The sequence below is a fragment of the Thunnus thynnus genome, chromosome 9, assembly GCF_963924715.1.
Source record: "Thunnus thynnus chromosome 9, fThuThy2.1, whole genome shotgun sequence".
NCBI lineage: Eukaryota > Metazoa > Chordata > Actinopteri > Scombriformes > Scombridae > Thunnus > Thunnus thynnus.
In genome coordinates this window covers 11400219-11412940 of record NC_089525.1, presented here as the reverse complement: position 1 = coordinate 11412940, position 12722 = coordinate 11400219, and the positions used below count along the sequence as shown (strand labels likewise).

The 12722-nt window shown below is 40.5% G+C and overlaps 1 protein-coding gene across 6 annotated transcripts; it reads right to left on the bottom strand.

Annotated features, from left to right (window-relative positions):
- Positions 1 to 710: 710 nt before the first annotated feature.
- On the bottom strand, positions 711 to 11983 carry LOC137189143 (cytoplasmic polyadenylation element-binding protein 4-like). 6 transcript variants are annotated; one of them, XM_067598833.1, is made up of 12 exons: positions 11845 to 11983; positions 9794 to 10913; positions 9567 to 9665; positions 8611 to 8704; positions 6661 to 6711; positions 5819 to 5842; positions 5303 to 5479; positions 4958 to 5047; positions 4717 to 4835; positions 4139 to 4253; positions 3864 to 4045; positions 711 to 3706 (listed from the first exon to the last, which is right to left on the bottom strand). In XM_067598833.1, the coding sequence occupies exons 2-12, from the start codon at positions 10856 to 10858 to the stop codon at positions 3479 to 3481; spliced, it is 2244 nt and encodes a 747-aa protein (XP_067454934.1). In that variant the 5' UTR covers positions 10859 to 10913; positions 11845 to 11983; the 3' UTR covers positions 711 to 3478. The 6 variants fall into 6 exon arrangements, with proteins under 6 accessions (XP_067454934.1, XP_067454937.1, XP_067454935.1 ...); XM_067598836.1 differs by having other exon boundaries at positions 8611 to 8701; XM_067598834.1 differs by lacking the exon at positions 11845 to 11983 and adding an exon at positions 11395 to 11802.
- Between the last annotated feature and the right edge of the window lie 739 nt (positions 11984 to 12722).

Sequence of the window (12722 nt, the reverse complement as noted above, 5' to 3'; positions counted from 1 at the left end):
GTATGGTCTACAAAGTGTGGTTTGCTCGTTTGCTATGGGCTCAAAAGGCCAAATATTCATCATTACCTGTGTAAATTTCACCCATAAAGTTAACTGAGGCAAGGCAAGTTTATTTATATGGCACATTTTCAGCAACAAGGACGTTCAAAGTGCTTTACATAAAACATTAAAAGAAACTGAAGTTAAATGTAAGTCTGAAAAATCAGCAAATGTCCCAAGAACTTCAACTATTCGCTGAAAAATATCCATATTTATTATTCTGTAAGAGGATTGAGGACAAAAAATACTATATTATTTATATGTCACTGGCATGAAACATTTCCTTCAGTCCCCATTGAAATAAGTGCAATTAATCTGAAAACTTCTGAATTTCTACATACTAGAGTGGTACAATCTCTAAATGATCAATGGTATTACTGCATGTTGCCTGTGTGTATTATATTCCCTTTTTAGAAAAACACAAGCTTTTATTAGACTACAAAAAGGCTGAGACAAAAGACATGAGGTTTGCATGAGCTAAATAGCTCTCAGTAAGGCCTGAAATAAGCCTTGGCCTATAAATACCTCTGACCTGATTCAACCTAACTCACCAGATGTGCCACAAAAGTGCTGTCACACAACAGCAGCAGTTATGAGATTCCCATTTGCTAGAAAGAGAAGCGATTTATTACAGTCTTCTCAGAAAAAAAAAAAAAAAAATTAGGCAGATATTTCTTCCTCACAGCTGTTTTATTCGTTCAACATCTCACATTACAAATACTTCAAATGTATGCATACAGTTACAAACAGTTGGCAGCAAATGAATATATGACATTAGATCTTTGTTTTACTTCAATACTACAAACCAACTATAAAAACTGACGTCTGTATTGTAGCGTAAATTAATCAGGAAGAAAATATAAAAATTTGAACTTACGTATAAATGTGAAATGACTTAATAAAAATCAAAATGATATCAGGTAAAAAAAAAAAAAAAGTTAATAAATATAACCTTCCCAGCATACAATTAAAAACTATTGAAATCTTGCAATCAAGTAATACTAACAGACATAATCAATATTCTTTTCATCTGAAAATGTGGAGCACAATACAGCAATTAGAAAAACTAGACACATCAACGAGTTTAACACATCACCCCAAAAATATAACAAAAATCTGATCAAAATGATAGGTATACATTTCAATTGAAAATATAGCAAATGCTAAATACATTATCGACCTAGTATATACAATGTTTTCAATCACAGTAGCATGGTAGTAGCAAAATAAGTAAATAAGCACAAAACTAATGTTTAAAAATAAATTCAGGTATAAATTAGTTTTTTTTTTCTTGCAGACATCAGCATGAACAATAGGAAACAAATAATGTGTAAATGACTGCATGGTTTATATGGATTAAATGACTTACACTGCGGAGACTTGTTTCTGGAAAGAATAAGTATTGCACATAATGGCTCAAAGTTAACTTGCAACATTAAATCACATTCAGGTTATGTCCCAAAGCATGCCACATCACAAAGGGGGTCAAGTGATCAAGTCTTCTCACCTATGTCCTACCTCTACATTACAAAACGCATCCAAAGTGTTGTCACTGTGTAGATTGCATAAACATCATGTCTGCGTAAGGAAGGCAGACTCCATCATGTAAAGAGAGGCTACAAGAGAGGTGATCTCAAAGAGATAAGGAAAAGAAAGTTAAAAAGCAAAAAGGAGATCTAGTGCATTACATTAGGTCCTGCATTAACACTAGCCATGTTATTTTTGTATTACATTATGCATGCCAAGAATAAGTAGAACTTACAGGCAGTCCCATAAAGAGGATCTAAATATTCAAACAGCTGATATCCACTCCGGTGATAGAAGGGAAGATTTCACGTTGACCAAAGCCAAAACATTTACCCTATTGATAATCTTATTGACTACACCTAGGAGCGAAATATCAGAATATATTTTCAAGACTATCAAAATCATTTTAGAAAGGTCTTGTCATGCCTTAGGATCCTGTAATTATGTTAATTAGGACAGAGGAGAATCCATATATGACTGGCTAATGATAGCCTTATTTTTTTTTTTTTTTATCTACAGAATCACACCAATGCACCAGACAATTTTCAGATTTACCAGCACTTAAATATATAAAAGCTAATTGAAAATTATATTAATATCATTCATTTTCTTTTTTAAATTAAGTTTACCATAAATGCAGATCTCTTAGTAACAAAGGTACAAAATTATTTTTCACCAAGTGAAAAAAATGAGGTATTGCAAAAGGAGTTCTCCCATCTGTGAAAAATGTGCCTAAAATGACTATTGAAAAAAATATTTAGAAAAGTAGTGCATAATAAATGTATATATGTTCATGACAAAATAATCAGCTATAAAACACTGTACAAAAATCAGCAGGCCATGTATAAAATAATATCTTTATCTCTGTGACAGCAAATTCTAGCTACTACCATATCCAACCACAACACTTGTGATAGAAGCTCCAGTCATGGTAGAGCGTGCAGTGGTACACCATGAGGACAGCTCAGGGAGACTGGACTGTGCATTCCCATTAGTTTGTACTACATTAGCATGTTAGCTTCCAGTGCTAATATCCCTGACAATATAAAGTGAGCAAATACTACTGCCAATACCTGAGCCCTGAGGGCTGTGTCTTTATTAGCTGAAACCCACTGACCGAAACTCCAGACAACTCCAGCCTTCCTCCGCCATATGACAAGAGGACACACCATTCTCCTTGACAACCCTCAGATCAACATCTGCTTTTGATGATGCGTTTTAGGCCAATCTTTGGTTTGCCCTTTCTGGTTACAAAGTGTCGACTTTTAAACCAAGACCTAAAAACTCATGCCAGCAATCTAAACACATGTGCCAGACTGAGGGGAGATTTTGTTTTGTGACGTGGCCAGATTCTGTACACTGAGCTGCTTGAAAAAAAACTCAATCATCATCCGACCATCTGAAACGGTGTTCCTCCTCTGTTCAACCCAACCATTTGCACTCAACCTTTGGTAAATGGTACAGTTGTTCTCTAATCCTGCAAGCAAAAAGTAAGAAAATGCACCCTTCTTAAAACGCAACTTCCATAGTTAGTATACTGATTTAGGTATGATGAACCTCACTTAAATTTTATGTTACTCTTGACAACAAATGTAAGCAGCTTTGCCAGCTAACACCAACAGAAAGTACAGTCAAGTCAGAAAACATCTAAATCCAAATCTAATGCATCCATATGCTCATGCACACTTAAAGTCAAAACATAAATGGGATTTCACTCTCTTCTTAGCATTTACTTCTTTTAGAGGGCCCAATTAAAAAAAAATAAAAAATAAATTAAGTATTTTTTTTTTTTTTAACTTAAAAGAAAAGTGCATTTATTTTTCATATCGTAGCCCGTACCCCTTCCCTAACTACCCCTTTTCTCTCAATCCCTCCCCGATCCTGCGTTCTCTCCCTCCCTTGCCCTCTCGCCTTAGTTCCAGCGGAAGGAGATGTGTCGTGGTCGGTCCCCGCCCTCCTTCACCAGCGGCTTGTGGAACTCGCGGCCAGCCCGGGAGTGGATGGCTGCCCAGCAGTACTCACAGTAGTACTGCAGACAGGTCACGTTGGCGCAGAAGAAAGGAGCGAACTTCCCCCCACAGCGGGTGCCCTGGCACTCATCACACAGCTGGTCGTCCAGAACATATGGCTTCACTTCCACCTGAGAGGAGGGATGAAATGAAGGACAGAAAATGTGTCAAAATGGAGGCTGGGATAAATTTGAACGCATGTTGGATAGGTGCAAATTGATATTTTATGCACATCCACTCTTCATTTTAAGACCTGGACAAGAAGCTGCTAACATTAGACTGACTCACCCGTTTATCAATCTCCCCGTGCTGCAGTTGAACAAATCGGGCACTAATGGCTGCAATGTAGCTTTGCTGATTGGAGAAGGCCACTCGCCCCGCCCCTTTTGGATACTTGAGTTCAGGGTCTGTGTCAATCCCAGCGTAACACACTCCCCCATACAGACGATCCATGATCATGGCAAGCTCCACTGGAATGACAATATATAATTCAGGTTAATGGGATCAAAACAGCTTCAGTTATGGGAATGCGATGCTTGTGGGCGTCACAACATGACATGTACCTGCGCGAAGGGGACGAGGGACACCTCCTACAAAGATGGTCTTCCTTGGGTCCAACGGCTGAGAGCCGTCCATTACAAAGTCACTGTCATTTAGGTTCCAGGGTCGGATCTGGACCTACAAAAAGAGATTTAAAAAAAAAAAAAAAAAAAAAAAAATCATGAATTCTCTGTGTGTGAAAATGAAAGCGGCTTGCTGCTTATGTAACATGGATTAACACATTTATTCAGTTCAATTTGGCTGCCATTACAGGACGTCATCAGTTGAGGGTGTTTTTTTTTTTTTGTTTTTTTTTTTTTTTTTACAATAAGCCCTCAAATAATGGTGAAATACTGTAGGTGTAACAGTGATGTCAGCATTTACATTTGTCACCTTTTGTGCTGTGGGTAAATATAAAGTAACAGCCACCTAAGAGTAGATAAATATAACCAGATGAAAAACACTAACCAAACCTATTGTTTGATCAAGTTTTCAACTGAAAATCTAAAGACCTGATGGATTATCACAATAAAGCCCTCATTTGCGCAAAAAAAACCCCAAACTACTGCTTGTTTGCTGCCACAGAGACTAACACACTCACAGGCTTGTCTTTGATGGTGGGGCTGGAGACACACAGGTAAAGCTTCCCATCCTCTTGAATGCAGGCATCAATCAGAGCCTGAACAGAGCTCTCGTCTTGAAACAGCAGGAACGCATATCCTAGAAAGGTTGTACATACAGAACGATGAGTACACACACACACAACAAGCAAATACTCATCATCCCAACACTGTTGAGTCCACCTGCTTTCACAAATATAATGTCATACTGGTTCAACTCACCTTTTGGTGGAAAATAGGACTTGCTCTCTGCCTTGTGAGGCCAGTCTACAAACAAGTGACCAAAGCGACGGAAACTGGCAGTGATTTCATCTGAAACAGGAAACTCGGTTAGCAAATTCATCAGTTATTTAGCCAATACTGTCATTTAGTGTGACCATGAAAACCAAATTATTTTACATGAATTGGTAGAATTGAAAAATGTTCTCTGATAATAAACAGTGTAATTGAGGCAACAGAGTTGTAAACATAAAATCTATGATACTACTTACATTTAAATGTCTAAAACAAGGTAAAGGAAAAACTGGGGCTGGTGTAGAATCCACTGGATTGCAATAATCTCTTTACCTTCATCTATATCTGGGGGCAGCCCGCCAACGAACACTTTGCGAGAGTAACGCTCCACACGTTCACCGTTGAGGTGGGGGAAACAGTGGGCTGAACCAAGGCCAGCAAGCCCCTGGTCACCTGACTCGTCCTCTCCAAAAGAGCGCTCATCCTCCATGGGGAACAGAGAGGAATGACCTAGAGGGGAAAATGATCTTGATTACACATAGTGGCTAGCCACTACTGAGGTTAAACCAGAATTCTTACTATTTTGAAAGTATATTAATATTGCAATGAGCTGGGAATTTTGATTAGATGTACATAAATAATGTCAAGGAATACAAACAAAAGCAGCCATGATTGCTATTTCACGCACTGCAGAAAAGGGGTATAAACTCAACATTCAAGGCAAAACAGTCACTGACACTGAAGGATCAAGCAGACAAACACAGGCAAAACCACAAAGTCATCATTTCAGGGGTCATTGCTGCTTTCTAAATAACATTAAACAAATCAAGACACATTCACAAGCTTTACCTCGTCTTCTGCCATAACTTCTCGCTGCATGTAAAACAACACAAAACACTCTTGAAATGGCTTTTTTTACAAAAAGGCACATGATAAAAACAATATGTAAAAACACTGACAGGGCTTGAAATTAATTTTTCAGGTCACCAACCAAAATGGCTGCTTACCTTTCAAAGTAACAGCACTCTGAATTTCCACCAGCTAAAATGGTTTTTCCCCATCAAAATGCCAACATGCATCAATTTAAACTTTTAGCATAATAAATCTACTGCATCTAATTTCACCCGTATATATAGACTGCACCTGACATCACACTGGCATAAATAAATCTACAGAAGTGTAAACTAGAGAGAGAAAGATGAAATCATTCATCAAATAATATGGCATGTAATCATAACCCAATGATTATGACGCTCATTGCTGTGCATGGAAAAAACTGAGATATTGAAAATCGAGTCAGCAAACATTAAGTCAAAAACAAAAGGCACATTATTTGCCATTTGCAGCATCTACTTCCTGCTTGGAAAAGCTGGTCTGGTTTCTCATTTCCATTTGGTGAGCCATTTTGGACATGCATGAAATTGACTTGCACAGCAGTTTAGAAAGGTGTAAAACAAGTCATATGTCTGTGTCTGTTTTTGCTACTTGCTTTATGTTTCAGTGCGGTTATGTAATGTCTTAAGATTCCTGTTTAGTTTGCTTTATACGAGTAAATTTCTAGTGTAGCGCTTAGTCTTGACTTACATTCTTAAAATGGCCAGAATCCATTTGCATTTGACCAGCATTAATTTCAAGTCCTGACCACAGCTACAGCGCTGCATTTTTCTATGTATGTACAGTAATTTACATACCATTCATAGGTAGAGGCCCGTCTCCACCCTGGTGAGAGAAGCTGTAGCGTCCTACATGACAAAAACAGGAAAAAGACTCAAAACACAACGTCATGAAATGATTCCTAACTGGAGTAATAATTACATTAAATTATTTCCATTAAGTATAAATAGCTTACCCATTAACATTATGTTGGCATGGTTTTAGGTAATGTGTACTATGATTGCACATTGGAAGTATACAAATCAAACAGTACCTCAACTCAACTAATTATTCTTAAATGTTAACAGAAGTGCATGTTAGTGTAATATCATATGCAAGAAATTTACTGGGATAAGTCCAAGACTTTGCGTTAGACTTGAAAACTATGCAAATTATTAGTACATTTCTGATAACTGAGGAGGCCAACTTGTAAATTAAGAGATGAAAAACACTCTTATGAGAAATGGCAGAAAGGTTGTACAGTATAAATGATCAAGGACAAGTTTTTAAAAAGAAAGTACGTGCATCAGTTGGCCTAAATCAGCATAATGGAAAAGTCTTCAAGTAGAGCTGACTGGTTCACACGGATGGAAAAATGTCCTTTTAAGATAGATTATAACAAAACTGAGCTGAAGTGTTTTATTAATGAGAGCTTTAGTTGAGATCAAAGAGGATCCACAGCAAAAAGGATGCAGGTGATTGTTACATTGAGTTGTTACAAACACTGAGACAGAAATGTGCTGTAATGTGAGAAATGTAACCGACCTCAGTGGATTTCATTCATGAAATGTTCATACACCTAATTTGATCTTAACATGTGTGTGTACAGGTCAGGGTACACTTGGAAAATTTTCAAAACCAGAGGTGATACAGTTCCCAAGTTTGATACCAAAACCATATTTGATACTTACAAACATATTTTTCTGATTGACAAAAAGAAGTCAGTTAAACTTCTCAAATGTGAAATTTTGTCTAAATACATGCAGCTGTTGAACATGAACTCAACTTTAATAAGAGTTTAAGTAATAAAATTACAATTTAGGATCAGGAACGGTTTGATCACGGAATTAGTAAACAAGATTAGACATCTGACCAGACATGTGTTGTTGGCTTTCAGTTCTTGACAGTTTTCAATAATCTGTGCTACGGACACAATTTGGGTCAGTAGGAATGTAGGATTCAAGGATTTGATACTCCCTTACTTATACTGCTTTACTTATACTGCTTTGATTATACTGCATCTGAATCACACTTTTGTTTATAGGGGAAAATTGTATATGAGAATATATATTGCTAATGGCTACTATGTTGCCGTTTGTCATACAGCTCAGCCGAATATGAAAGACCGATTTTGCACAGTATCCTAAAAGGGATAGACAAAATAAAAGAAACAACTTATACTTGGGGCTGGTCATTGATATGAACATATACTTATGAATTTTAAATGTGCACTAAATATAACTTTGGTAAAGCTTGTTAATATTTGTTTTTTGTTGGTCATTTGCTATCAAATTATGTTGTGGGGAAAGATGACAAGTCTCAAACAGTCTCAAAATCCTGACTTTATATGAAACCACATTAACAAAGAACATATGTCATCATAAGCGGACCCTCAGCAACACTGACTGAAAGAAAAAACAATATATTTGTCTGATAAAACTCCAGACTACAGCCTCGGAAATTGCCATCAAGCTGATCAAGTCCTGTGAAAGTCTTGACAAAAAAAAAAAAAAAAAAACATTATGAGAAAGACCAAATTGGTATTTACAACATTTCTGTTTTTGTCCACCTGCTGTAGATACACAGCCATCTCATTTTTGGCCCCCAATTTGCAGCATGCATGCTTAAACTGAATTAATTATCAACAATGTGAAAAGACACCCAATTTCTACTTACTGCCAAATACATGCAACAAACGGTTGTATTTATCTACAGCCAGCGGTGAGAGAAACTATCCCTTCCTCACTATTGCTTGTGTGGGAACCAACCTTTCAAGGAATCCTGCTCAGCCCTCATAATGTCAATCAGAGAGTTCTCCAGAGAGTGCATACTGAAACCATCAAAGGACCGTGTTCTCTCCTGCTGAAAGAGAGGAAGACAACAATTAGCCTCCTCACTTCTCACATCATCATCTGAGGAGGAACAGGCTGCAAGAGCCCTGACATAGTTTGCTATGATGCTAATAGCTAATAAAAAAAAAAAAAAAAAAAAAAAAAAGCTGCAGAGTATCTCCGTAGAGACCTTCAGCGGAAAGCACTGTAAACAGAAAATGGAGCCCGGAGTGTGTTACACACAGTCACTTGCATATCTCTGCAATCAAATCAAAAATTTTCCACTGTTCCTGATATCATCGTATAAGACAATATGCCATTTAAAGAGCAAGAAATGCCAATTTCCAATCAATGCACATTATAATTGAATAGCCTATGTTGAAACAACATATTAGCATTTGAAAAAAAATCCAAAAACAAAGAGAAGCTGTGATGAGTAATAAACAACACAAGCGAGTTTGCTTCACTTGTGTATCTAAATGGGTTGAGAGCATGCCAAGCTGCAGTGAAGCACAAGACTTCTCGAATCAGGACAAGAGGAAGGCCATGTGATCAGAGCAGATGATAAGACCGCTCTTCTCCAACCAAATGATCTAGATAAGACCTTAGACATAAGCACACACAATAAGTTTCAATTCATCCGTTTAGTTGGCTTAAACTGTCACGTATCCTGTTTTGCTCAATGGCTTATTTGTTACATTTGATACAGATGAGCGTGTTAAACAGGATTAACATCAATTTGCCCCCAGAGCACACACAAGACGTTTACAATTTGCGGTCTATAGGACCTCAGTCCAAGTCTAACAGTTTTGTTTTGTTGGGTTTTTTGTTTTGGGAATAAAACCCAATAGTTCCCTAAACATCAGTGAGTGTAACCAATGTGATAGGCTCACCTGGAAAGGGTAGACACTATCACAGCGGCTCATGCTGTCCTCCACCCAGCCCTTATGATTGAAGCCAGAGCTATTTCTGGGAAACTTCTGGGAGGGAACCTGCGGGAGAGTCGGATGAGTTTCATACAAGTCTCCTGGTCAAAAATATTTTGGACTATTATATCAAATAATGCAAGGATATTCTAGGATGTATTAGCATTTAGATGAGTTGTGGCACTTTTATCTACCTGGTTGTTTGGGAAGGATTTCTTTAGCGGGGAGATTGAGTTCAGGCCTGTCATGCCTCCACCTACCCCCCGCCGGTACTCTCGGACCCCCTGCGTGCCTCCCCAGCCACCATAACCTCCAGGGCTCCAGGAGGTGGATGTGGGTGTGGAGGGACTCTGGTAGCTTCCCCAAGGCGAAGGGGGTTTGCTCTGAGCGGGAGCGAGGTGGGGCAGCTGGGGGAAGGCTCCGGTGCGATGAGCGTGCGGAGGGAAGGAGGGCTGAGGCGGGTGAGGGCTAGCCGGGGAGCGCCGGTGCTGCTGTGGGACCCCCTGGCCGTGAGGATGGTAGTGCTGGGGGTGAGGTGTGGGAGGGTGGTGCTGGGAGACTGGTCCAATCTGCGGGGAGAAGCTACCTCCCGCTCCAAAGCCAGGTCCGGCGTGGTGGGAGAAGTTTTGGAACAGCAGGGGAGGTCCGTTGGCGTTGGAGCCAGCGGGGCCGAAGAATCCTCCAACGTCGTCTCCAACCACTGGAGACTGAGTGGATGGGACAGCAGGGGACCAGTTGTTGAAGCTAGTCAGCGAGGAGGAGGAAGAGGTGGACTGTGCACAGCTTGTACCCATTCCCAGGCTATCCTGGTAGTCAAACCCGCTTAGCACCGGGGACTCCATCCTAAGCTTCTCTTTCCCACCGCTGCTCTCCAAAGAACCCTTCTCCAATGAACCGTCTTCTGGCAGAGCTCCCTCCAGCTCCCCTAAGCCTCCGCCGGCCTCCTGCTGGCCTGGAGAGAGGGCCTGAGGTTGGGCCTGGACCTGAGACTTCTCCTGCATGTCCTGCAGGTCCAAGGCCTTGGACTTGTCTGACTCCAGAATCTCATCTTGCATGTTACTGTGTTGGGCTACGGCAGGAAACAGCCAAGCACTGCCCCCATTGGTGGAGCAGGTGTTGTTTACGAAGGAGGGGGGGCTGGGGGGGTTGGAGGGGTGGTGTGGGTGCTGGGGTTGGAGGTGAGGAGGGATCCTTACAGGGAAAGCAGATTTGTTACCACTGCTGTTCTTCACCAGAACTCCAAACCCGTAGTCCCCCATTTAGGACACCCAGTAAATCTTCAGTTGACTTTTGGCTTTCACCTTCTTCTTTATCCTAAAATGTAGATTGAGCAGGGGCAGGAAATGGGGGGAGGAAGGGGTGACAAAAAACATAAAGCTGTTACACCTAAAGTGGATCTGGCCTATAAAAAAAAAAGCCTCGCCAAACGCAGTGAATGTGCTTGGGCTGCACCCTGCCTGGTCTTGTGATGCAATCAATGAGATTAAATCATTGACTCGCCAAGACATGGGAGGCCTAGATGAAATATAACACGGATAGCAAGGCAGGCAACCACCAGGAAAAAACACCCAACCTAACCTTACCAGCGGCAGGGGCAGCTCACAGCTTGGCTTGGTGGAGCTGACGTCTCCAAAAAGGTCGTTACGCAGCTAGCAGCAAGCTAACAGCTGCTCCGCCACCTTCCATGTGCCCCTGTTAATCATGCAGACCCCGGCAGGGCTGTTTTAAAAGTAGCCTTTCTGCATTACAGTGTTATCTGTGAACGCTTAAGCGCTGTTACAGCATGGACACCTACCGAATAATATCCCCTTTTTTTCAGCAATGACCTCCTCATACGCAACCATTTAAATACAGGAAAATGCTGATGACGTCTCCGGTCTGTTCTGAATGTGGGGTAGTTCCCTGCACCGAGCCGCTACAGACGTTGCAACGTTAACATAATCTGCAAATAAACGGGCACTCAGCTGCTACAATGTCCCTCGACTTCCCAGTAACGTTCACTGCTCCGTTATCACCGACAACCCGGTGGAAAAATTTTCCAGGACATGACAAACTTGGAAATGGTGTATGGCTCTTTAAACGACCTCGTCTGTTTCGTGTCCTGTATGTTCAATGTCACACAGCCCCACCAATCCTTGTCATCATTTTTTACATCTCCAAATTACGCAGCGCAACCCCCGCTCGTCCCCTGTCCTAACACGTCGACAAAACGAGTGTGTGTCGGTGATATGTCGGGCATAGCTACCTTCAGTTCGGCGTCATGACCTTATCGTTTTGATGTTGCCATATTTTAGCGTTTTTCCCTTTTCTGCATTTCCTAGGCAGCCGGTGTAAATGGTCTCCTTCTCTCTCATCTAGATGACAGCTGGGCCAGTCGGGAGACACTTCCGTCTGTAAGCACCGCCCCCGCGAGCAGCCACCAGCCACTGTGCGTGTCAGGATTTCCTTCTAAGCCCCGCCCATCTCCACTGAAATCTAGCGTATGATTGGATGATTGTTGTAGCGTCACGCCTACAGCACTTCTCAATGAATGGCACATGCACTCAAGACGTTCTCCTCCCAAATAAGGACGCCTTGAAATCAATGGGAGGAGTTGTTTTGGGGAAAATACAAGGCAATCCAAGTTAATATCTATCCAATCCCTCAACAAGATTAATAATTAAAAAAAGAATAAGAGTATTGTAAGCCCTTGTACGTGGAATGCAAAGGGTTAAAAAGCAGCTCCTAGTATTTGCAACCATTTAATCCAAATGCAGATGAGATGATTTGACTAAACAAATGTTTTTCCTCCCTCTCAGCCTATAGCAGCTGTTCAGGATTGGTGTTTGGTGTATCATAAGACAGAAAAAGTATTTTACCAGCAAAGAATACAGATAGATGATAGATAGATAGATAGATAGATAGATAGATAGATAGATAGATAGATGGAGCCTTTTGTTGGATTGCTATAACCCAAGCCCACAGCAAAGCCTGGCATAGCAATCTCATTAAAATAAGCTGCTGCTGCTATTTTCAGCACATAATCGAGATTGAGAGCTTGATTAATTTTACTTTGGTCTGATCTGTATTGTGCTCTGATCATGCCAACCTATTATAACACCTTTGAGTCAGATAATATCTTTA

Excerpts from the sequence above, each read along its gene's own strand:
- LOC137189143 (XM_067598833.1), bottom strand. The coding sequence starts at position 10,858 with ATGGGGGACTACGGGTTTGGAGTTCTGGTGAAGAACAGCAGTGGTAAC. Across the intron at positions 8,705-9,566 it reads ATAGTGTCTACCCTTTCCAG|CAGGAGAGAACACGGTCCTT; the intron begins GTGAGCCTATCA and ends CCTCTCTTTCAG. Across the intron at positions 6,712-8,610 it reads TGAGCAGGATTCCTTGAAAG|GACGCTACAGCTTCTCTCAC; the intron begins GTTGGTTCCCAC and ends TTTGTCATGTAG.